Source organism: Cricetulus griseus, chromosome 3 (assembly GCF_003668045.3).
Source record: "Cricetulus griseus strain 17A/GY chromosome 3, alternate assembly CriGri-PICRH-1.0, whole genome shotgun sequence".
Lineage (NCBI taxonomy): Eukaryota > Metazoa > Chordata > Mammalia > Rodentia > Cricetidae > Cricetulus > Cricetulus griseus.
This window is the reverse complement of record NC_048596.1, coordinates 99,002,289-99,025,506: the sequence shown is the minus strand read 5'-3', so window position 1 is coordinate 99,025,506 and position 23,218 is coordinate 99,002,289. Positions and strand designations below refer to the sequence as shown.

At 49.4% G+C, this 23,218-nt stretch overlaps 2 protein-coding genes across 9 annotated transcripts; one reads left to right on the top strand and one right to left on the bottom strand.

Moving 5' to 3' along the window:
- Window positions 1–2,179: 2,179 nt before the first annotated feature.
- LOC100758980 (mitochondrial uncoupling protein 2) lies at window positions 2,180–5,093 on the top strand. 2 transcript variants are annotated; one of them, XM_035442360.1, is made up of 6 exons: window positions 2,180–2,331; window positions 2,485–2,695; window positions 3,471–3,665; window positions 3,748–3,849; window positions 4,108–4,288; window positions 4,706–5,093. In XM_035442360.1, exons 1-6 carry the CDS (start codon window positions 2,206–2,208, stop codon window positions 4,818–4,820), a joined length of 930 nt encoding a protein of 309 aa, XP_035298251.1. In that variant the 5' UTR covers window positions 2,180–2,205; the 3' UTR covers window positions 4,821–5,093. The 2 variants fall into 2 exon arrangements, with proteins under 2 accessions (XP_035298251.1, XP_035298250.1); XM_035442359.1 differs by lacking the exon at window positions 3,471–3,665.
- On the bottom strand, window positions 4,379–23,218 carry Dnajb13 (DnaJ heat shock protein family (Hsp40) member B13). Of its 7 annotated transcripts, none has more exons than XM_027407783.2 (9): window positions 22,819–23,218; window positions 17,420–17,523; window positions 16,266–16,553; window positions 13,593–13,750; window positions 12,455–12,568; window positions 10,557–10,670; window positions 9,904–9,980; window positions 5,823–5,889; window positions 4,379–4,735 (listed from the first exon to the last, which is right to left on the bottom strand). In XM_027407783.2, exons 1-9 carry the CDS (start codon window positions 22,884–22,886, stop codon window positions 4,538–4,540), a joined length of 1,188 nt encoding a protein of 395 aa, XP_027263584.2. In that variant the 5' UTR covers window positions 22,887–23,218; the 3' UTR covers window positions 4,379–4,537. The 7 variants fall into 7 exon arrangements, with proteins under 7 accessions (XP_027263584.2, XP_035298246.1, XP_035298247.1 ...); XM_035442355.1 differs by having other exon boundaries at window positions 16,266–16,481; window positions 22,819–23,217; XM_035442356.1 differs by having other exon boundaries at window positions 16,266–16,427; window positions 22,819–23,214.

The window sequence follows — 23,218 nt, the reverse complement described above, 5'->3', positions numbered from 1 at the left end:
TGTGTGTGAAACCACATAGGTACCAGGGCATTCGGATAGAGGTCAGAAGACAATTTCTACCATATGGGTCCCAGGGATCAGACTCAGTTCCTCAGACTCAGTGGTAAGCACTTTTACCCATCTTGCTGGTAGGAACTTCCCTTCTAACTTTGACTGACCGGCCCTGTGAATGAGATTAGAAATTGGGTGTTAGTTTTTACTACCTATAGTGGTTACTTGTCTGGTCCTAGTTTTTGTTTTTTGTTTTTTGTTTTTTGTTTTTTTTGGTGGGGGGGTGGTCAGGATCTCACCAATATGTCTTTGGTTGGCCTATGTAGACCAGGCTGGCCTATGTAGACCACCTGCCTCTACCTCCCAAGTCCAGGAACTAATGGTATGCACCACCTTACCTTTGTATGGTTACCTTTCTAGGCCTGGATCTTATAGTTGTAGTAGGAGCTTTAGTACAGGCGATCTTTGCTTCTATATGCAACTCTCAAGGTACTGACCTTTGGAAAACCCTGAGCAGCATTCACGTCAGCTGAGCCACGTTTTTGGTCTGGAGAGCAACTGATACTTCATCTTTCTGGGCTTCACACCATGCTACCACTTAGCTCAAGATCAGGCAGACATGCAATAGATTCTCACATCATGTCACTGATGCCTAGAGGAGAGTTCTGTTCAAAGCGTCTCAGAACTGTTTAATTGGCATGGAAGGACTTCCGTTGTGACGGGCCTGTTAAGGCCTGGGATTAAGAAAACAGGAGACGAATGAGGCAGTCCAATGCAAGCCAAACAGAGCACTTTTGGAGCCTGCAGAGATGGTTCCGAGCGCTCATCTAACAGAGAGCAGGGAGAGCAGCTGCCTCACAGCCACTCTCAGGATTTCTCAGGGTTACCTGAGTGTAGGATCAGTGGAGTCAGACCTAGGAGAAGGAGGTGTCTGCTGAGGAGTCCAGGATCACCTTCACCCTTACAATTTGTCACTCCTAGTCTCACTGAGCCCCAGGGACTCAAGCGAACATGAATCAGGTCTGGCTTTGCCCCAAGAGGTGCTCTTGAATGCGTTGCTATGAGTCCAAGTTGCCCTGATGTCCCTGTTTGTCCCAGCTGTTTTGTTTCCATGGCTGTCTGTGCTCACAGGTGACTACCACCACATCCTCCCTCCACCAGCTAGTGCTTTCCTCCTGAGCCCTAGCAACACAGGCAGCCAATCAAGCCAGGCTCAGAGCAGTTGCTCCAATGAAATCAGAGAAGTGAAACTAGGGAAGAAGCTGCTGCTGGGTCACCCTCCCCCCACTGGGTGCTGGGCTCACTTCCTCCTGGGGCAGTGAGGAGGGTGGTGTTCCAACTCTAAGAACAAAATGGAGCTTTTGGTTTCCTGTGTCTCCTGCATAGCTGTGGACCTGCACCTCCCACCCCACCACAAAGAACTGAGAATGTCCCTACACTGGAGGAAAACAAACAATCCTCCTGGTTGCCCGGGGTCTCCTATCCTCCCCCTGTGCCTGCCAGTGAGCCTGGAGAGGGTGAATGGTGCACATCTGTAAACCTGCACCTGGGGAAGCAGAGGGCCTGAGCAGGTGGATCTCTGAGAGTTCAAGGCCAGCCTCGTTTACAGAGCGAGTTCCAGGACAGCCTCGAAAGCCATAGAGAAACCCTATCTCAAAAAACCAAAAAAGAAAAAGCAAGGCTGGAATTAACTTGTCTCTTCCTTCAGTAATTACATACCAGCCAGAACCTCCCTTGCCTAGAAACCCATGGGATTTGGCCTGCCAGGTCCTGCTCTGGCAGAACTTTCCCTTACTCGGTCAGCCCTTGGGATGGACCCACAGAACCGATCAGAAGCCAGTTGGTGGCTGTGAGGCAGCCTCGGGATGACCCGGAAGCCATAGTTCCTGTGCTAAATAAGAGGGAGCACTTCACAGAATCTCAGCTCCTAGGCAGGAATTGCTTCCCAGACCCTACTTGACTACTCTTGGTGCTCTCCCCTGGTTTCCCTCCTGGGAAGACCTGAGTGCCTTTAGGGAGCGGGGCAGGGGTAGGTATGTGGTGACCGGTGAGCGGGAAGCGAGGGGTAGGGGTGGGGGCTGTTACTGAAGGGCTTCTCTTCTTTTGGCTTAGATTCCATTCCGGCAGAGTTCCTCTGTCTCGTCTTGCCAACTGAAGGTTCCTACTTCTCCATTTTTTCTCCATCTTCTGGGAGGTAGAAGGAAAAGCAGAATCATGGTTGGTTTCAAGGCCACAGATGTGCCCCCTACAGCCACCGTGAAGTTCCTGGGAGCTGGGACAGCTGCCTGCATTGCAGATCTCATCACTTTTCCTCTAGATACTGCCAAAGTCCGGCTGCAGGTGAGGACGAAATGAGCCCCCCCTCACCCCGATGCTATCTAATCCGCTGCCTCCCCAGGTCAGACTCCTCAGGGGGGATGAGGAGCCTCGAGCTAGCAAGAGATTGGCGAGGGGTCTGCCTGTGCTCCCAGCCACTCCATCTTGGTCTTTCAGATCCAAGGAGAGTGTCAAGGGCTAGCGCGCACCGCAGCCAACGCCCAGTACCGTGGCGTGCTGGGCACCATCCTTACCATGGTGCGCACCGAGGGCCCACGCAGCCTCTACAACGGGCTGGTTGCCGGCCTGCAGCGCCAGATGAGCTTTGCTTCTGTTCGCATTGGCCTCTACGACTCAGTAAAGCAGTTCTACACCAAGGGCTCAGAGCGTGAGTATGCAGCTAGGACACAGCAGATGAGTGACCTTAGTTTGTATAGCTGAATGGCTCCTTTAGGCTTTCCAAGACCCCTGGGAGGATCAGAGGAGTGGAGAAGTGTACATGACCCCCATTCTTTGTTATCTGAGCACCAGGGCTGTCTTGGCTCTGAGCAAGGTGTACGTCTATGATAGTCCTCACAACTGCCATGGCAGTAGGTGGCCTCCTGGGTCACAGATACAGAAACCGAGGCTTGAAATGGGAGAGGGACTGAGACAAAGGCACAATGGAGAGACGTAACCACATCCTTTTACCCCAACAGCCAGCATTCTTGCATCTCAATATACCCTCCTTAGATGGGAGGGGGTTGAGACAGGGTCTCATTATTGGCCCTGGCTGGCCTGGAGTTCACACATCACTCAGCCTCCCAAGTATGTGTCACCACACCCTCCTAACATGTGAGGAAATTGAGCACATCAGACAAGGATGTCTTTCCCAGGATCACACTATAGGAGAGGTAGAGCTCAGCTGAGAACCTATCTCTCAAGTCCAGTTCTGCTAGGAAGAGTCACTTCTCTTGGTTTTTACAATTGTTAATGGAACTGACTCTGATTTCCCAAGCTTAAGTGAACACATTTGAGAAGTACTGTCTCCATTTTATTACTCCTTGTTATACCCCTGGGAGGACTTTGTGGAGCAAAAGTAGTCTAGTTTCACGGTGGTTTGGCAAGAGTCTTGTGTACATGAGTGCAAGCCAGGCTGGCCACTGACCTCGGTGCGCCCACAGATGCAGGCATCGGGAGCCGCCTCCTGGCAGGTAGCACCACAGGTGCCCTGGCTGTCGCTGTGGCCCAACCTACAGATGTGGTAAAGGTCCGCTTCCAGGCTCAGGCCCGGGCTGGTGGTGGTCGGAGATACCAGAGCACTGTCGAAGCCTACAAGACCATTGCACGAGAGGAGGGAATCCGAGGCCTCTGGAAAGGTGTGTACTGGGTGTTAGCTTTCCTGTCCTCCCCTCCCCTCTCCCATGCCCTGGGCTCTCACAAATGCTCCTTCCTCTGCAGGGACCTCTCCCAATGTTGCCCGTAATGCCATTGTCAACTGTGCTGAGCTGGTGACCTATGACCTCATCAAGGATACTCTCCTGAAGGCCAACCTCATGACAGGTATGTTAGGGTCAGTAAGAGCTGGTGGGGAAGGGGTCTCATTCCCTAAAGACCATGTCTTTTCATCTTATTTGCCTTTTACTTATAGAGTTTATATTTCTAACCATTTAAATTTTTAAAAAAATTAAAAAAAAAAAAACTCTCTCCTTAAAACTCTAGGTTTTGTTAACCCTTAAAAGTCATGGGTGATGTTTGTTACCTATGACCGGGAGGGTGGGCTGGGGAGAGCTGACAGCCTTTCCTGCTGCTCTCTGGCAGATGACCTCCCTTGCCACTTCACTTCCGCCTTCGGGGCGGGCTTCTGCACCACAATCATTGCCTCCCCCGTCGATGTGGTCAAGACGAGATATATGAACTCTGCCTTGGGCCAGTACCACAGCGCAGGCCACTGTGCCCTCGCCATGCTCCGGAAGGAGGGGCCCCAAGCCTTCTACAAGGGGTGAGCCTCTGATCCCCCCACCCAACTCCAGCCAGGCCTTACCACCTGGAAATGAGATGCAACCAAGGGTTAAACATCCCATAGTTGCTGTCACCTCTGTTTTTTTTTTTTTTTGGTTTTTTTTTTGTTGTTGTTTTTTTAAAAAAAAAGGTTAAAATGGGGATTTGGGCTGGGTGCAAGGTGGCTCAGTGGTAGAGTGCTTGCCCAGCAAGTTCGAGGCGCTGGGTTCTACTCCTCAGCTGGGCAGAACTAGTGAGCCAGGTACTCAGGAGTCTTGCTCTTGGGCACACAGCTGTGGGGCTCTTCACCAGGTCCTGTTAGCTTCCTTTGAGACAGTCCATGGGGAGGATTGCTAGGCCTGTGGTAGAAGCAGGAGGAGGAGGTGCCTCCTCCATGACTTGTGTTTTCTCTCTCTAGGTTCATGCCTTCCTTCCTCCGCTTGGGGTCCTGGAACGTAGTGATGTTTGTCACCTATGAGCAGCTCAAAAGGGCCTTGATGGCTGCCTACGAGTCCCGGGAGGCACCCTTTTGAGCGTCTCCTGCTGCTGCCCTGGACCCCACTGCCCTGCCCTGTCTGCCTTTTTCTTCGTCCTCTGCCCAGCCGCACACCACTTCCCAGCCCCTCATTTCCCTCACCTCACCTCCCTTCCCACCTTATCTCCCTGTGCCTCAGTGCTGATGGCCCCACAGTGAGAGAGCCTGACACCAGCCAAGACCCCAAGCCCTCAGTCATTTTAACAGTTAAACCCAAATCTCTGTCTTCATCCTCATCCCAGCTCAGCCAGCCTTCACCCATAAAGCAAGCTCAACCTTGGTGTCTTCTATCTCTCATAAGCTGTGGTATAGAGGTCTTGGGCCAGTGGCCCTTTTTAGTACCTTAGCAGGCAGAGGAGGAACCCAGTGACCCACATTCTACCTCTACCATCTCGAGAAGGGTTCGTGGGGGTCGTCTAGTCCATTCTTCCAGACCCAGCCTGGGCTGAGGTGACAGAGGAACAGCCCAAGAAGAAAGCAGAACCTTTGCCCACCCTGCCCATCCCTTGTGGGCCCTGGCTCTCTAGAGCTGCCTTCCCCACCCTCACTGGCCAGGCCTGTCAATCTGCACAGTGAAAGTACCCCTGCCCCTGAACAACAGCTTGTTGGGAGATGTAGAGAAAGTCCAGAACTTTCCATTCTCTGGGGCTTGATTTACTCTGTTTCACACATAGCAACCTACCTCCCCAAGTCATAGACTACTGAGGGCAAGTTGGGCTGTCCCTAACCACACCCTGAGATATGCTCTCAACCAGAGGGACAGGGCAGGCCTGACCCACTGAAGGCTTGGGCTCATGCCCCTGGCAAACATCCACCCTGTAGGGATTTTGGTTTGGTTTGGTGTTTGAGGTAGGGTCTCACACTGTGGCCCAGGCTGGCCTGGAACTCACTGTGTAGTCCAGGCTGACCTCAAAATTATGACAGTTCTGCCTCAGCTTCCCAAGTGCTGGGATTACAGCACCATACCTGACTTTTAAGGGCCCTCTCTTGGAAGTCTTACCCTCTCCAAGCTTGGCGACCAGCTGAGGCTTTGGTTATCCAGGCTTTCAGTTTTTTCCTTTTTCCAGCTGTCCTCAGGCAAGAGAGGGAGACAGGGCTGCTTTTCAAGAAGCAGGGACTGGGGTCCCAGAACCAGACTGGGCCCATTAAGTCTCCAAGGCCCTTCCTATATGGGTTTCAAACGTCTTATGCCTGTCTCAGATAAGGGCCGATTTGGGGTGTACAGTGTCCAGGGTCCTTGGGGAATTGTATCCAGTTGCTGTGAAGCTGGGCCTGGCCAACAGGATGTCCTCCCAGCCTAAAGCTGCTGTGGCTGCTGCCTCTCCCCCCCCCCCCTACCTTAGCAGGCCATGGACCAGAGCTAGAGGGCAAATTTCCCAATGCTTGGCAAGAAGCCAGGCTGTTAGACTGGCTCCCAGAGAAGAGTGCACCCACTTCTCAGCTTCTAATAACTCCAGTCATGGTTTCAGGCCTGAGGCAGCAAGCCACAATGAGGGTGGGCCAGCAGTGCAGCCTGGGTGCTCTTTGATGCACCATACAAGGACACAACAAATGGAGTTCCGGCCATTGTGTTACATCCTTCAGGGAACAGTTTACTACCCTAGATGTGTCTACCAACAGCTAACAAACAGGTCAAGTGAAGGCACACACAATAGTTCATTTGCCAGAAATGTGGTATAGGTGTGAGACCACTGGATTTAGGATATCAGAAGACCTGATAAAAGGGAGGCAATCATTGAAAACTGTACCAGAAGCCTCCTCAGTGATATGAGTGGGTATGTGATAAGCCCTGCTTATAGTCCAGTTATTGAGATGACAGGGATCTCATAAAGGTCTGTGGCTGAAGCCAGGCTTCCCACAGAGCCCTCCAGGAGGGTCAGCAGCCTTAGAGAAAGCCGAAAGTCCTTCTTCCACAATCTCTCTATAGTGCTGGAGGCTTGCCCTCACAGCAGGCAGTTACAATCACTTCCATGTCAGTCACAGAGGCCAGTGATTGACTCACCATCTGCTTTTCAAACACAGGTCATTATGGAAGGGTTGAATTCTTTACTGTAAAAAAATGAACTCAGAGGGTTGGAAAAATGGCTCAGCAGTCAAAAACTCTACTCTCACAGAGGACCTGGGTTCAAGACCCAGTACCCATCTGTAACTTCAATCGAAGGGAGATCTAACACCCTCTTCTGGCCTCTGAAAGCACTGTATGCATATAGTATACTAACACATACGGTACAGGCAAAACACCTTCAAAACAACAACAACAACAAAAACACTTTGTTTAAATAAAAAGGTGTGTGGTGGCACACACCTTTAATGCCAGCACTTGGGAGGCAGAGGCAGGTGGATCTCTGTGAGTTCAGGACCAGCCTGGTCTACAAAGTGAGTTCCAGGACAGCCAGGGCTATATTGTGAAATCCTGTCTTGAAAAACAAAAACAACCAGAAAAGGGACCAGAGAAGTGAAGTATCTGACCCAAGGCCCATATTTGACTGCTACCCTGAGATGCTTCCTTGAGTCCCAGAGTCTTTATCTCAAAGCTTGGTTTTTGGTTTTGTTTTTAGAGACAGGGTTTCTCTGTATAATCTTGGCTGTCCTAGAACTTGCTCTGTAGAGCAGGTTAGACTCAAACTTAGAGATCCACCTGCCTCAGCACCCTCCCTGGCTGCACTGGGATTAAAGATGTGAACCACCACCCTTAACCCTGAATCTTAAGGTTTTACTATTGCTGCCTTCTTGGTGGTTCAGAGATGGCTGCAGGCAGTAGGATAATTTGAGCCCAGGGGTTTGGAGCCAGCAGGTACAAGACAGAACATCTTCAAAAACAAAATATTTGCCAAGAGCTGAACACCGATTTAAAAATGAACAAAAAGAACCTTTTAGTTGGTCATGGTGGCACATGCCTACAATCCAGTGTGTGGAACGCTGCAGCAGGAGGATCAGGGGTTCAAGGATAGCCTCAGCTACCTGAAACCCTGCCTCAGAATTTAAAAGGACAAAAACTGGGTGTGGTAGTTCATGCTTTTAATTCCAATATTCAGAAGGCAGAGGCAGGTGGATCTTGAAGTGTGAGGCCAGCCTGGTCTACAAAGCAAGTTCTAGGACAGCCAGGGCTACACAGAGAAACCCTATCTTGAGAAAAAAATTTTTTTTTTTAATTTTTGAGACAGGGTTTCTCTGTAGCTTTGGAGGTTGTTTTGGAACTCTCTCTGTAGACCAGATTGGCTTGAACTCACAGAGATCCATCCATCTCTGCCCCTGGAGTGCTGAGATTAAAGGTGTGTGCCACCAATGCCCAGAACAAAAAAAAAAATTTTTTTTGAAAGGTCAAAAGGAAAAAAAATCCTTAAACTGCTATGGTACTCAGAATGGCAGGATTCTAAACAATGCGGATAATCTGGTTTTTTGTTTTGTTTTGTTTTGTTTTTTCCTCACATCTCAGAAGCTATTGAACCTGCTTGCTGCCCATGAGCCTAGACCTCATCATAGCTTAAACTCAAACCCCAGACAGGGTGATCTCCTCAGCATGGATGAGGAACAAAATGTTGTTAACTTTGAAGGCACTGGTGAGGGTCAAACAGCCCTGGCTACACCCGGAAGCCGGACCTCCTCCAGGCCACCTGGGCAATGAATGTTGTTGTGACCCTCTCTATAATCTAACCATGAGTCTACCAATGACCCCAGTCCTCACAAGGGTAGGCAAGGTGTAAGCTCTACTAATGAGGTGAGTTAGTAACCAATGCAATAGTCAGGGGCAGACCTGGATGCCATGCCACCCAGACAACTGGCCCAGAGGCAGCCTGAGCCCCATCTCACAAACACAGAACCAGGGCCAGAGGCAGAGCTCTTCTGGCATTGTGTTCTGGGTGTGACTCTAACTGAAGCCTGTGAGTCTATACAGAGTGGCCTAAGGTTCTGGTGGCAGCTTAGCCACAGACACTGGAGTGCAGGTATAGGTCCTATCTCTCTGTGCTTTGCTTTTCCTGTCTATTTCTCATGACAGCACAGTCCATAGAAGGTTCCTTCTACACATATACGTTGTGAAATGGCAAGAGTAGAGGGACCTCAGACAGGGCCAGTCACATAGCCCTGCCTCATTCTACCGAGATGGAAGCAAGAGGCTCTGAAGTCTCAGGGAACAAACAGTCCATGACTAGGAGGCCAAAATGGGGCCTCAGGTGCCTAGCTTTTTGGAATCCTACAGGAAGGCGGAGCAGGAAGCATCTCTCAGAACACTCCAGGTCATAGCTAGAGGACAGGAAAGGAATCTTTATTATATCAGCCTAAGTTCTCATGCTATCTTCATAGGCTATGGGGGTGGAGTGGGTAAGAGTGGCTGAGGCCCAGCTAGCCCTCTCCATCCCTGCTCCCGCCCAGGTGTCCCAGAATTAGGTCAGCAATGCCTGGCGCAGCAACTGCTTCTTCTGGGGTGTGAGGCGGGTGGGGAATTGGATGTCAAAGAAAATGAAGAGGTCCCCCTTCTTGGTAGGGTCCTCAGGCAGTGGCATCCCCTCACCTGGCACCATCTTGTAGTACTTAGGGCTGAGAAAGGGAAGGATGAAAGAGAAGATCATAGGAGTGTCCGAGAGAGTGTCCAGTGGGTCCACACCACCCTAACTCCTAACAGGACCACAGGAATGGGCTGTTATTACAGCTTCTCGCAGATGGATAGTCACACATGCTAGAAAAAGTGGCAGACTGGCTTGTTCCAAATATCACACCCTAGGAATTGTGCAACTCTCCCTAGGAAGCAGGAAGCAGACTCTGGGGGTTGAGTCAACCTCCCCTCTCTGGAACCTTCCTTGGAAAAAGACTTGGGGTCCATGTATGCATTCTCTGATGAGGAATTTGGGGGATGGAGGCAAGAGAGTGACCGACACTGGGGTTCTCCGGCCTCTACCGGGGCTTCATACATATCAGAAAAAGGCATCCCTTCTGTAGGGTGAACACAGCCCATGGCTCAGCCAGAGAGGTTGGCAGATTTGAGTTTCGGCCTGGGAGGGAGACCCTTCTGTGACTGCAGCCTGAGCAACTCCACCCTCCAAGTATCAGTCCACCCTTTCTTGTTACTAGATGGATAGACTCACTGGACGATGTCATTGATGGGGATGTTGAGCAGACGGTCATCTAAGGTCCTCACCTCCACTGTGCAGCAAGTAAGAGCCTGGGGAGATTCAAATGAGAGGTGGGTATGCAGAGTGTCACCACACTCTTTCTATTTAGAAGCATTCGGGAGCCTACTTGGGTTCCAACCCTGCGTTGGACACCAGGGAGACAAAAGGCTGTTCAGGAACTACTTGTGAATGTGCCGTGACCTGCCTTCCAGTTTGAAGTGTGGTAGGTCAGACTGGTGATGACAGAGTGTAAGGTTTTGAGAGGCAGAGATGACAGGCTCTGTGGGAGGAAAAGCCGCACAGCAGTGACAGTAGCTGAAGAGCCTCCAGGGTGAGGTGAGCATGTGTGAAAGTGCTCCAGCCAGACAGGTGTGCTCACTCTGAGGCCCGAAGTGCAAAGAATGAGCAGCACCTTGAAGAGTATCAGCTGGATATGTTGAGATGGGGGGGGCAGCAGGGTCAGGACGGTGTGTGGAAAGATGGGGAGGTGAGCAAGGAAGGAAGGAGAGCCACAGGACCCTGTGACTTCTAGAAGTTGACTGGGGAAGAAAACATGAAGCCTAATTAGCTGCTGCAAGTGGAGTTCAGTCTGGGTCCCTATGCCCTTCTGCACTGTACCCACTCACCTTGCCCAGAGGAATGGGGTACACAAAGAGGAGGTTGTCGCGCTCTCTGCGGAATCGAGGGTGTAACTTCTCCTTTACGACGAAGATAATATCAGCTGGGATAATGTTGGGGCCCTGGGTAGGGAAAGACAAGAGGTAACAGGTTTATTGTTTTATGAGTTGGCCAAGTTCCTGCCTCTACTTGCCTCCAGATTTTCACCTGTGCAATGGACAATTATGCCCAGTTTTCTAGAAGGCCATTCAGTGTGGCCTTGGACCACTCCCTAAAGACGCCTACCTGGATCATTCCCTACTTTCAAAGCACTTCTCTACGGAGCATGCCCAAAGCAAATGTACTCAGTGGCATGGGGCAGGACTTCCTTGTGTGACAGCTGGACACTAAGCTGACATCTTCCCTGCCTAACAGTAACCCAGCAATGATTTCTCTGCTTCAGTGAGACACTCTGAATACCAACCTCTCTTCTGGTCATTGCAGACAGAAAGTGAGGCCAGCTGCAGCTCCCAGTGCAAGAAATAGCCAGATGGGGATTCCTCAGAAAGCTCAAGGCCACCCTCGTCCATGCGAGGAGGTTGGGAAATATTCCCCAGAGCGGGGGATGTTGGCACTGGGTATCTGTGTGCTTTCCCACTTGCTTATGACAGGGTCTCACTCCATAGCCCGGAATAGCCTGGGATTCACTATATCACCCAAGTTGACATAGTCACCAAGGCTGAACGTGAATTCCTAGGCTCAAGCGATCCCCCTGCCTCAGCCTCCTGAGTAGCTTCGACTCCCAGTGAACCATGTTGAAGGGTGATTGTTGAAAGCAAGTATTTTAAGGTGAGAAAGAGAGCAGATATTGGCAAGGGAATTCCTCTCTCTGGGCTCTGAGCTCTCCATTATACCACTTCATCTCAACATGTAAGGACTAGGCACTCTAGCATAACAATTCAATGTTTTCCACAGGTAAGTGTTGCAATTCCAAATCATCATTAATGGAATGCTTCTGAGAAGCCTCTTTCCTGGGGCTTTGTTGGGAATTACTACCCAAGAACACTGTAGGGGAGGCTGAGTCTCCTGCCAGCTACGTGTGTGCGTGCAAGTGTGTGCATGCCTGTGCGTGCGTGCGTGCGTGCGTGCGTGCGTGCGTGGTGCGTGCGTGCGTGCGTGCGTGTGTGTGTGTGTGTGTGTGTGTGTGAGGGCATATACTCATGTATGTGTTAGAGGACTAGGAGAGGACTAGGAGCTCACATCAGGTGTCTTCCTCAATTGTTCTCCAGCTTATTTTTTGACTCTAGAGGACACTAATTCATCTCGATTGGCTGGCCAGCAAACCCCAAGGACCTTCTGTCTCTCTGCCTTGTCAGCCCTGGGATTACAGGGGCGCCTGGCTCTAATTGGTGCTGAGGATCAAGTCCAGGTCTCCATCCTTGGGTGGCATTGAGCCGCCTCCCCAAGCCCTTCTTTTAGCTTTCTGTTTGTTTGTTTGGTTGGTTGGTTTTGATTTTGGTTTTTCGAAACAGGGTTTCTTGGTGCAGTCCTGGGTGTCCTGGATGGAACTCACTCTGTAGACCAGACTGGTCTTGAACTCACAGAGATGCACCTGCCTTTGCCTCCTGAGTGCTGGGATTAAAGGCATGTACCAACACCATCCAGCACTTTTTTGTGTTCTTATCTTGAGCAAATCCCTTCCTTCTGTCTTGGGGCCTCAGTTTTCCAACTATGTAAAATGGTAATTCTTCCAAGCTGCATCCACAGAAGCATTCTGAGGCTCTGTCCTTGGGATGAGACTCTAGAGGCATATCACTCTAGTAGATCAGAGTGTGTAGGGACAGGAAAAAACATGGTCTCCCTCCCTCTCAGTCCTTCCACCATGTGAGTCTGGTGACTGACCCGAGCCAGCTTCTGTCCCTCTCACCTGGTCCCCTTCCTTCTCAAAGGTGATGCGTGTGCCCTGCCTCCACCCAGGCCTCACATCGATTGTCAGGATCTTGTCCTTGATGGTGGAGGAATACTTGTCTTCATTTAGCACCTACAGTGAGAGGGGGTAGGGGCAGGGGTGGGGATTAGCTCCAGGGAAGGCTCTGTGGAGTCCATGCTCAGACAGTACTCATAGCAATGGGGATGAACTACTAGAGCCATTTCCACTTCCATCCCACTGACACTGCATCTAAGAGCCTGTGACTCTCCAAGGCAAGGCAGACTGATGAAACTGTGGCCTGAGACACCAGTCACCAAGAGCTCTGGTCACAAACAGGAACACAGTGAAAGGTGTCCTTTTCCAAATCCCAGAAATCTGGCCTAATCCCAAAGTCCTCCCTGGCCTACCCTAGGCTCCACTGCCTCTCGCTGTCTAGTACATGACCACTAGAGACCCAGACTTCAATTTCTAGGAAGGTATTGGTTGATATGAATAAAAGAGGGGGCTGGTCACAAGAGTGTATCAGACCTCTCAGAAGGCAAGATATTGAACCTCATACAAAGCATGCTCCCATCATGTCCCCAGTTCCGTGAGCCCACAGTTCCACCTTTGGAAAGCATGACCACAACAGCCATCTCCCCCAAGCAAAGGGGAGGAAGAGGGCTGGGCCGCAGGCCAGGGTCAGGCCAAGGACTGAATGCTGCAGTTGCTCACAAAGGTCTTCCCTAAACTGTCACCTTAGAGACTAACTACCAGCCCACCTCCATGTCCACCCTGTGGCCATGCACACACTCCTTGGGATGTGGTCTGGAAATACCCTGGAATTGACTTCATTTCCAGGGAGACTCATCTCACTCCTACTCCTTTACTTTCCACAAGGGTGGGGCTGGACTGAGAAGGGGAGGATCCTGTCCCCATGAGGTGGCTGCAGAGGTGACTTCTGTACAAGAAGGGTGAATCTCCTCCATTATTCATTTCAAATTTCAGATTCTAGAGTTCTAAAATCTAAAATTACTGAGTTTCTTGGGCTAAGGTTTGATAGTTCCATCAGAAAGGATCGCTGAGTTGTGGGGAAGGGGAGGTGACAGGGAGCTTTGTAGGGTTAGATGGTGCATGCTAAGAGGAGCAAGCTTACCCTTCGGGAGATCTTAATCTTTTTGGTACAGCCAAAGAATAAGTCCTCCAGGGACAAATAGAGGTCTCGTTCAATTGGAGGGTCTTGTTTCTGGACTCCTCGGCCCCGAAGCCCCCCAAAGTTCAAATCTATATCATTTCCTTCTGCATCAAAAAATTCTAAAGGAGATAGGAAAATGAGTAACAGAATTGATGTCCAAAGACACAAATCAGACAGATGGCAGACAAAAAGACAGACAGACAGACAGACAGACAGACAGACAGACAGACACACACACAATCCTACGCTGTATTCCCTTGAACCTCTTCAGTGCCCAAGGTTCAGCTCATCATTCCCACCTCTCAGAGCCACAGAACAAGGAACCATTTGTTTCATTTCATTTGGTTTTAGCCTTGAACTCAAGGCAATCCTCCTGTTCCAATCTCCTGAATGATGGGACAACAGGTGTGAGCCACCACACTTGGCTTCAAGAAGCCTACCATTAGCTATTAGCTACAGACCAGTGAGCATCAGGCCTGCCAGGCCCCAGTGCTTCCTGGGACTCCCACTGAGCCAGGTGCTGGCAGCTCCTGCTTCGTGAACGAGCTAAGGCATCACTGTAAGTGGGAGACCCTGATAGTGCCGAGAAGACTCCATTCAGACAGAATGGGTCAGAACCACCTGTCCACTCTACTTCCCCAGGCCCTACTGGCCCCTCTCTGTCCACTCCCCCATGACTGTTCTAGACAAGCAGACTCAAGATCTCTGGGATGACATGAAGGACTTGGAGGTGGATGGCAACTGTGAGTGGTCACCAGCGTGCCTCAGTCTCCCTTCCTCACCCTCATCTACCTCTGCCTGCCCTCCATCCAAAGCCTGCCTGATGTCCTTGCCTTTAGCCTGGTGGCTGTAAGAGAGATACCTTCCAAGTCTGCTTGGAGTACTGTAATCCTTTAGAATTCAGTTTTTCAGTCTGTGGTATGGGGTAATGCTTGTCCTGCCTACACCATTAAGATGAACAGCTAAACCCTGGGAGAGCCTGCAGTGAATCAGGCTCTGTACTCAGCGACTTTCCTCTTTACTACTTCATTGCTGGAGAGGCCAACAGAATGCTCACAGCTCCATAGCTGGTTGAGTAATGGAGTTGGGACCTATACCACATGACCACTTGGCCACAGCCTTGGTCACTATGATATATTGCTAGCTGTGGGCCCTTTGTAGACTGTGGAGTGAGAGGGCCCTTTGTACTCTGGAGTCAGAGGTGGCTGTTATGTACCCTGCTTCAGGTGGTTAAGGCCATGGAATGAGTGTGTCAAGCTAGATGGTAAAGTGTTCATTAACAGTAGGAGATTTGTGCAGGGATTTAAGATGTGATGGCCGGTAGCCAGTGTCACGGCTCATCCAGTAAAGGCACTTGTCACCACCAGTGCCTGAGGTGGAAGGGGACAACTGACTCATGAGGGTGGTCCTCTGATTTACACACTCTAAATAAATTAGTGAAAGTTCTTTTTTAAAAAGAATCAAGGAAGTAGTTCCATGATAAAGTCTTCTCAACCTTCCTAATGCTGCGACCCTTTAATACAGTTCCTCATGTTGTGGGCATACCCCAACCATAAAATTACTTTCATTGCTGCTTTGTAACTATAATTTTGCTACTGTTATGAATTGTAATGTAAATATTTTTGAAGATAGAGGTTTGGCAAAGGCGAAGTGACCCACGGGTTGAGAACCACTGCTCTGACTATATAAGGCCCTGATTTCAATCCTCAGCACTGTAGAATATCTTTAAAGACAGAGGAGATTTCTGGAAGGACATGGGGGATGCTAACATAGAATGGCTGCATCAAGGAGAAGAAAGGAAATGGAGGGCTAGAATATTTTCAGTAAGTTCCATTTGAATTTCGGTGTTGTGGTTTACATGTGTGATCCCAGCACTTGGGAAGCTGGAGAATTTGAAGCCTGCCTGGGCTAAAGAGAGAGTTCCAGCCTCAGATAAAGAAATGAACAATTCTTTTTCTCTCCATGTACTGTGTTTATTTCTCAAAGAGATAAAACAAGGCTGGATGTGGTGACTCACACCTGTAATTCTAGCACTTGGGTAGCTAAACCAGGGTTGCCATGAGTTCAAAGCCAGCTAGACTACAAAATGAATTTGGAGCTACATGCACTACAGAATGAGACCAAACCTAGGAGGCTGCAGAGACGGCTCAGTGGTTAGAGCTCTCGAAGAGCTCTTGCAGAGAAGCCAGATTCAGTTCCCAGTACCCACATGACGACTTACGACCATCCCTGATTCTAGTTCCAGGGGATCTGATGCCTTATTCTGACCTCCTTGGGCACCAAGCACACACATGTGCACATTTCTACAGGCAAATAAAATAAACAAATCTAAAATTAAAAAAAGAAAGAAAACTGGGTGTGGTGGCACATGACTGTAATTCCAGCACTTGGGAGTCAGGGGATCAGGAGTTTAAGGTCATTCTAGGCTAAACAAAGAGTCCAAGGCTGGCCTGGGATACATATTTCAATAATAATAATAATAATAATAATAATAATAATAATAATAATAATAATTAATAATATAATAATAATAATACAGAACAAATAAAAAGCAGCCAAACATAACCATCAAGAAAGGTATTTTCTGTAGCTGTGTTCTTTACCAGTAAGCAAGGGGTAGGCTGGGATTCTTACCACTGAAGGGGTTGTCTCCCCCAAAAAACTCATGAAACACTTTATCAGGATTGCCATGGAAGACGTAGCCTGTTGTCCATGGAGTCTGGGATCCAAACTCCAGAGGAATCCCACCTTTCAGGCCTTCCTCGCCAAACTTGTCGTAGATGCCTCTCTTCACAGCTGTGGACACATGTGACCTTGAGGAGGGATCCGGGGTGTGTGTGACTGGAGAGGCTGGGGGGCAGTCAGAGAGCTCAGGACGGTGATGGGCAAGGATAGCTCTTGCAACCTGCTGCCTAGAAGTCTCTACAAGTTAGCATGTCAGAGTTATTCATCTATCCTATAGATTCTATAGGATGGCCAGACAGCCCAGAAAGCCAATGAGAAAAATTCTACTGGGATGGGCTTTTGGGAGGACCTAGGAGACTGAGGGTCAGGCACACACCTGGGTTTGGCCTAGTTCAGTCTTGGGAAAGAGACTAGAATTCTAAAACATTAAAATTTTACAATCTAAAGAATTCTCAACTTGCAAACTTTAGAGTCCTGAAAAGACAGGGCTGGAGAAGTTACAATCACAGTCCCCAAACCAGCCCTTAGAGAAGCCAATTGGGCCCCCAAGACCAGCCCCTAGAGAAGCCAGCTGGGCCCCCAAGACCAGCTCCTACAGAAGCCAGCTAGGCCCCAGACCAGCTCCTAGAGAGCCAGCTGGGCCCCAAGACCAGCCCCTAGAGAAGCCAGCTGTTCTTTGCTGGGTGGTGGATTGTCCTCACCACACACAACTGATTTCCAAAAAGAGATTTCCTATGGCTCTATGCTCTCTGTGGCTGTCTGCTCCCACTGTCCCTGGAGGTAGTCTGGGAAGGATAAGTGAGAATGGCTGCTCCTCCTCAGCCCTCCACCCCAGCAGCCACGGTGCTTCTCTGAACCTCAGGAAGACTCCTCTCTGCCCGGCTGGAGGCAGGGGAACATGCCCTACTTCCGCACTGCCTCAGCTGGGTGAGCGATAAGCCCATCCACCTGAGGGCCCGGTTTGCCCTCAAATTGTCTAGATACTGGGCAGGGAGGATGGTTGCTTACTGTCTCCTGTTCTCCGTAGAAAACCTGACTGCCTAGACACTTGAGGAATGATCTTAACGCAGGGCTGAGTGACAGCCCCATCCATTATCACTCACGGTCGCTCAGCACATCATAGGCTTCTGCTATTTGCTTGAATATCTCTGGTGCAGATGGCTCATTTGACTTCAACGGGTGGTTCTTCAGGGCAAGTTTCCGGTACCTAGAGGAGGGAGGTAAAGTAAGCCCTTGTCTCCGACCTGCTTCTGAGGACTGGAGCATGGCTCAGGGCTGACTTTTGTTATCTAGCTTTGTTATGAACCGTGGAAAGCAGCACCGATATCAGTGGCTGTGGACAGACATCAGTGACTGTGGGATGTGCTGCTCGTATCTGTTGGAAGAGAACTTGGAGTAGAGAGCACAATTCTCTGGCAGCCCTGACAGCTGCCACCTAGACATCTGTTCTAAGGTTGCTTGTCCCCTTAGCTCCCACAGCCAAGACCTAGTGCAGGTAAGATTTTGTGACAGTCTACCTGTGAGACACAGACACCCCCACATTAGCTTTTGGTCAAGAAGAAATACTTATATTGGCTAATAGTTTTCATCCATGGTTGGCTTGCACTGTTGCTTCTAGGCTGAGCACCACGGCAGGAGCAAAGCTGCTCACCCGCTTTACAGCCAGGAAGGAGAGCCAGAAAGAGAAGGGGGGAGGAAACAGAGATGGAAGAGGGAAGGGGAAGGAAAGGGAGAAAACAGGAGGGGGAAGGAAGGGAAGAAAAGGGAAACACGGAGAGGGAGGATCTGGGGACAGGACATCAAAGGCCAATCTCCAGAGGCCTGCTTCTTCTAATAGTCCCTACCTTGTAATAGCCTACTCCAATATGTAGGGATTGATCTCTTAATCAATTAATGATTAGTTAATGATGAAATTTATACCCTCATGAGCCAGATGTTTCTCAGTAACACAACCTGCTAGGAGCCAAGCCTTTTACATATGAGCCTTTAGAGGGGTGGGCTCTTCATGTTCAAACCACAACCTGGATTAAAGATTCCCCACAGGCCATACTTAATTCTCCCTACCTGGCACTGCCTTCCCTTTCTTTTCACAGGTCTTCGGCCATCACTGAAGTCTGAAGTCTCCCTCTGCTTATTTGCAGAACAAGTTCAGGTCATACACTATTTCCATCTAATTCTGTCTCTACTTCACAGAAGACCAGGACTGATACAGGCTTCTCAGGTGTATGACAAGCCCTCAGGTCCCATCAAGCCCTGGCACTCTCTTCCTGTCCCACTTACTATCTGCCATCCCATCACTCAGTCGCAGGACACCTGCAGCATCTGAGGACACACAGAGTCAAGAGGGACGAGGTGGAGTGGGTGCTCTGTGGAGAGTTTAATAAAGGTATCATTCGCCAAGGTGCAGGAAGGAGACCATCACAAAGACAGTGCAGCACCTGAGTTAGACGTGCTGGGCCATGCTGACCATCCGGACCTCTACGAGGGACAGCAGGGAACTGTACTAAACCCTGAAGGATGTGGACATGGCCTGGCAGGAGCTGAGACCATCAGGTAAGAGATTTGAGCAGCCTGGAGAGCGCCCATAGGAAGGAAACAGTTTCAGTGAAGCTGAAACTTGCTCTCCTCCTCTACCCTCTTGCTTCCCCCCTACCCCCGCCCCCCCGCCACCTCCCCCTTTAGAAAAAGGTACAGGGGAGGCATGTGGGCAAGGAAGCCTGCTGCTGCAGGGCGTGGCAGGGAAGGCAAAAGAAAACATCGAAGCCCAAGACACTCAGTCCCAGTTTGACCCCACACAGCCCCTGCTGGGTCTGATTTGGGCTCTTGTCCCTGTCCCAGCCCAGCCCTCCCACACAGCCGTCTGGAGTTCGGGATTCTCTTCTCATTTCACAGTCTGCAGGCTGAGCTCATCTCTCACATAGCTGATGCCAACCTCCCACCAGCCTGCTTCCCTGAGCTGCAGACATTTGTGCCCCGCCACTGCATTTCACTCTCTTCCCGCCAGACTCACAGCCCAAACAGGACCCTCATTACTCCCCAGGTGCCACAGCTGGAAATCTAAGTATAGTCTTTGACTCCCATCCCAGTAGTCACCAAATCTCATAATTTCTCTTCTTAAACATTCTGCCCAAGCCGGGCGTTAGTGGCTCACGCCTTTAATGCCAGCAGAGGCAGTCGGATCTCTGTGAGTTCGAGGCCGGCCTGGTCTCCAGAGCGAGTGCCAGGATAGGCTCCAAAGCTACACAGAGAAACCCTGTCTCGAAAAACAAAAAAAACCAAAACCAAAACCAAAACAAACCAAAACAAAACAAAAAAAACACTCTGCCCTGCCTCTCCTTCCTGAAACTGTGACAGAACCATGTCTCCCTGCAACCACAATAACCCAGTTCTATCCTATTGCGAGCTGAGAATGGGTTTCTCCCTCTATCCCTTCCTCCTACCCCCTCCTTCTCCCCTTTCTTCTTCCCTCCTTCCTCTCTCCTCTCTCTTCTTCCCCCTAAAATACTATGGCATCACTCTCCCATTGAACCACTTCACACTCATTTCATCAGGCAATCCAGACACCTGGAGCTAAGGTTCAATCCCCTACTTTCTCTCCACAATAACATCTCTTTTCTCATCAGCTGTCTTGAATGGGAGAGAAAGGATGATGTCATGGTTTAAAATGTACGGGACGAAGCCAGGTGTGGTAGTATATGACTGGAAGGCAGAGGCAGGCAGATCTCTTAAGTTTGAAGCTAGTCTGGTCTTTATAGCAAGCTCCAGGCCACCCAGGGCTACATAGACCCTGTCTCAAAAACAAACAAACAAACAAATGAAGTGTGTGTGTGTGTGTGTGTGTGTGTGTGTTTGATCCTGGTACATGCAAATGTCATAATGAAACAGGGTACGATAATGAAATAATGAAACGATGGATATATGCTAATAAAAGGGTGAATGAGTAATACTGAAGAACTTGATAACTTGATGATCAGCAATCAGCATGGAGGTTTTCTTCGATATGCAGGCTCGGTATTTTGTGAGTGTGTGCATGCATGCATGTGTATGGAGGCTAGAAGTCAACTTTAACTGCTTTCTGCTTTTTTTTTTTTTTTTTTTTTTTTTTTTGAGACAGTCTCTCACTGTCCTGGGGCTCACAAATTCTACTACAGCAGGTGGTCCTCAAGCACCAGGGATCTGCCTGTCTCAAGACATCCCCATGAGAGAATGTAGCATTCACAAGGCTCAAGCCTTAAAAGTTGCTACAGTGGAAGAGTTATGGGCTGTCAACAGGAACATACAATTCTTTTCATTACTCTTACCTCATGCTTCCATCTGCCAGGGATTTCTGGGTATTTTCATATACAGTATCGCATCTGATCCTATTTTAATCCTGAAACAACTCCTGTCCTTTAAAAACTGTGTGTGTTGCCTATTTGTGTGTCTGTGCAGGTTCACATGTGGGCACACCCATGTGGAGGCCAGAGGACAACCTCTCCTCTTGTCCCTCTGTCCACCTCAGCTATTAATACAGCCTCTCACTGACCTGGAACTCTCCAAGTAGGCTAGGCTGACTGTCCAGGCAGCCTCAGGAATTCACCACCTTCTCTGCCTCCCCAGAACCAGGGGTACAAATGAAACACAGCTTTTTTTTCCTGCTCAGGTCCTCCTGCATGAGCAGCAAACACTCTACCAACTGGGCCGTCTCCTATCTCCTTGGTCTGTCTCCTCCTCCACACTTTTGTTTTTTTAAGAGATTAGAAGATCAGGAACGGAAAGCTTGAGTGAGTGTGTCGTACTTGGTGTCTCGGGGTTTCTCTTGATGTGCTGAAACACCATGACTAAGAGCAGCTTGGGAAAGAAAGGGTTTGTTGTATCTTACATTTTCACAGTCAAATCAAATCTTCCATCATCAAAGGAGGTCAGGACAGAAACTCAAGGAGGGAACCTGGACACAGGAGCTGATGCAGAGCCCTTGGAGGAGTGCTGCTTACTGGCTTGCTCTTCTTAGCTTGCTCAACCTGCTTTCTTCTAGCACCCAGGAGTGGTCCAGTCCATAATGGGCCATATCAATCACCAATTAAGAAAATGCACCTCACCCACCAGCCAATACGGTGGAGACATTTTCTCAATTGAGAGTCCCTCTTCTGAAATGACTCTAGCTTGTGTTAAGTTGACATAAAACTAGCCAGTGCAGTTGGTGTTCCAGTAACTAAGCTGTGTTTATCTCTGTTTGCCATGGTAACCTTTCCCTTACTGAGTTCCACTGGCAACCTGATTTCTCTCATGGCAACCTTCCACTCATAAATCACTGGCCAGTGAAAGCCCAGAACAGAGGGTGACTCATCCACTGTACGGAATTGCTCTCAATTGTTTAGTGAGTTTGTCTTCTTTTTCCCCTGGACACTTCACTTCAGTCTACACAAGAACCTGGCCCAGGGAGGTAGGGATGGTGTCTGATCTCTGATTCCATTAGTCGCATACAAGCTCCTGGGATGACAATGGCATTTACCTCTCAGGGTCACTTGAGGACTAAGTAAAACAATGATTAAAAAAAAAAAAAAACTCTCAGAAAAGCACCTCCATGTTCAATACAGGCATCTGGTGTACCCCTAAACCTCAAGTTGCCTCAGATGCTTCCTTTTTTCTTTATACTATTGATTATACAATTAATTGTCAAGTTCAGTCTCTCCTCTCCCTTTCCAGCCTACTGCAGAGCCTTAATCCTCCTTCAGGCCTTGACTTTTGGCTTAATTATCAGGACAGCCTCTCAAGAAGCTGCTCGCCTCTCAACACAGCCCCAGGTAATCCTTTATAACGATACATACTCGGTGACAAAGACCTGCTCTGTGCACAACTCAAGAGGTTAGTGCTCAATGCATTCTTGCCCAAAACTTTTTTTTTCCAAAGAAAAGAAGTTTAAAGATCAAAAATTTTCAGAAATACAGCCTGACTTCTGTCCTAGATGTTCCCCCATCACACTTATCCCTTGTCTTTTTAGAACAGAACCTTGCTCTTCAGCCTGTGCTGGCCAGGCTGACCACAAACCATTTGGGGATTACAGGCAGTTAGCATCACACCTGCATCTAGACTTTCACTAAGTCCTTGAGACTTGAGAGAGGTATTCAGAGATGAGTATCAGTCAGGGACAAAAACCCGTGTGATCACCAGAATGGAAACTGTAACATCCACTTGTCAGGTCATTTCTGGTTCACAGTCCTGTAATCTCCTTGAGACTCAGGGTAAGGTCCGAAAGATCCTTTGTTCTCATTTCATAGCTAGGAATTCGGACATGACCCAAGTAGAGCTAAGAGGCATGAGGACTGGGTACGGGGAGCCCACTGGTGCACTAAGGGTGTGTCTGAATTTCCATTCTGTGTCCTGACCAGCCCAAAGCCAGGATAAAAGTAGGCAAGAGGACAGAGGTGCCCCTTTCCTGCACTAAACTGCGCAGGGAAGCGGTTTGGCTGGCATCAGGGTAGGGTTGCCTCAGCAGGACCGGGCTCCGATCCCTCCCACTTACGCCTTCTTGATCTGGGCATCCTCTGAGTTGCGAGTGACCTGGAGCACAGCATAGTAATCTACCCCCATGGCTGGTAGGAGTAGATCAGTTTTTCCTCAGACTTCAGCCTCTGTTAGTCTGCGTTCTATGGTTGCCCCTGGCAACCACGAGGCGCACTCTGGGAATTGTAGTCTTTCCTTCTTGAACAAATGGCCCTGCGGTGCTCACAGCTGGTTCTGTGACCCCATAAAGGTCACACATCTCAGAAACCGGAGTCCCTGAACACTTTTTTGTTTATTTTTTAGCACAGCAACTGCCGAGAATTTAAAAATTTCAGAACAAAGCCGGGTGTAGTGGTGCAACACCTTTAAATCCTGCTCTCAGCACAGGCAGTTGGATCTCTGGGGGCTGAAGACTAGCC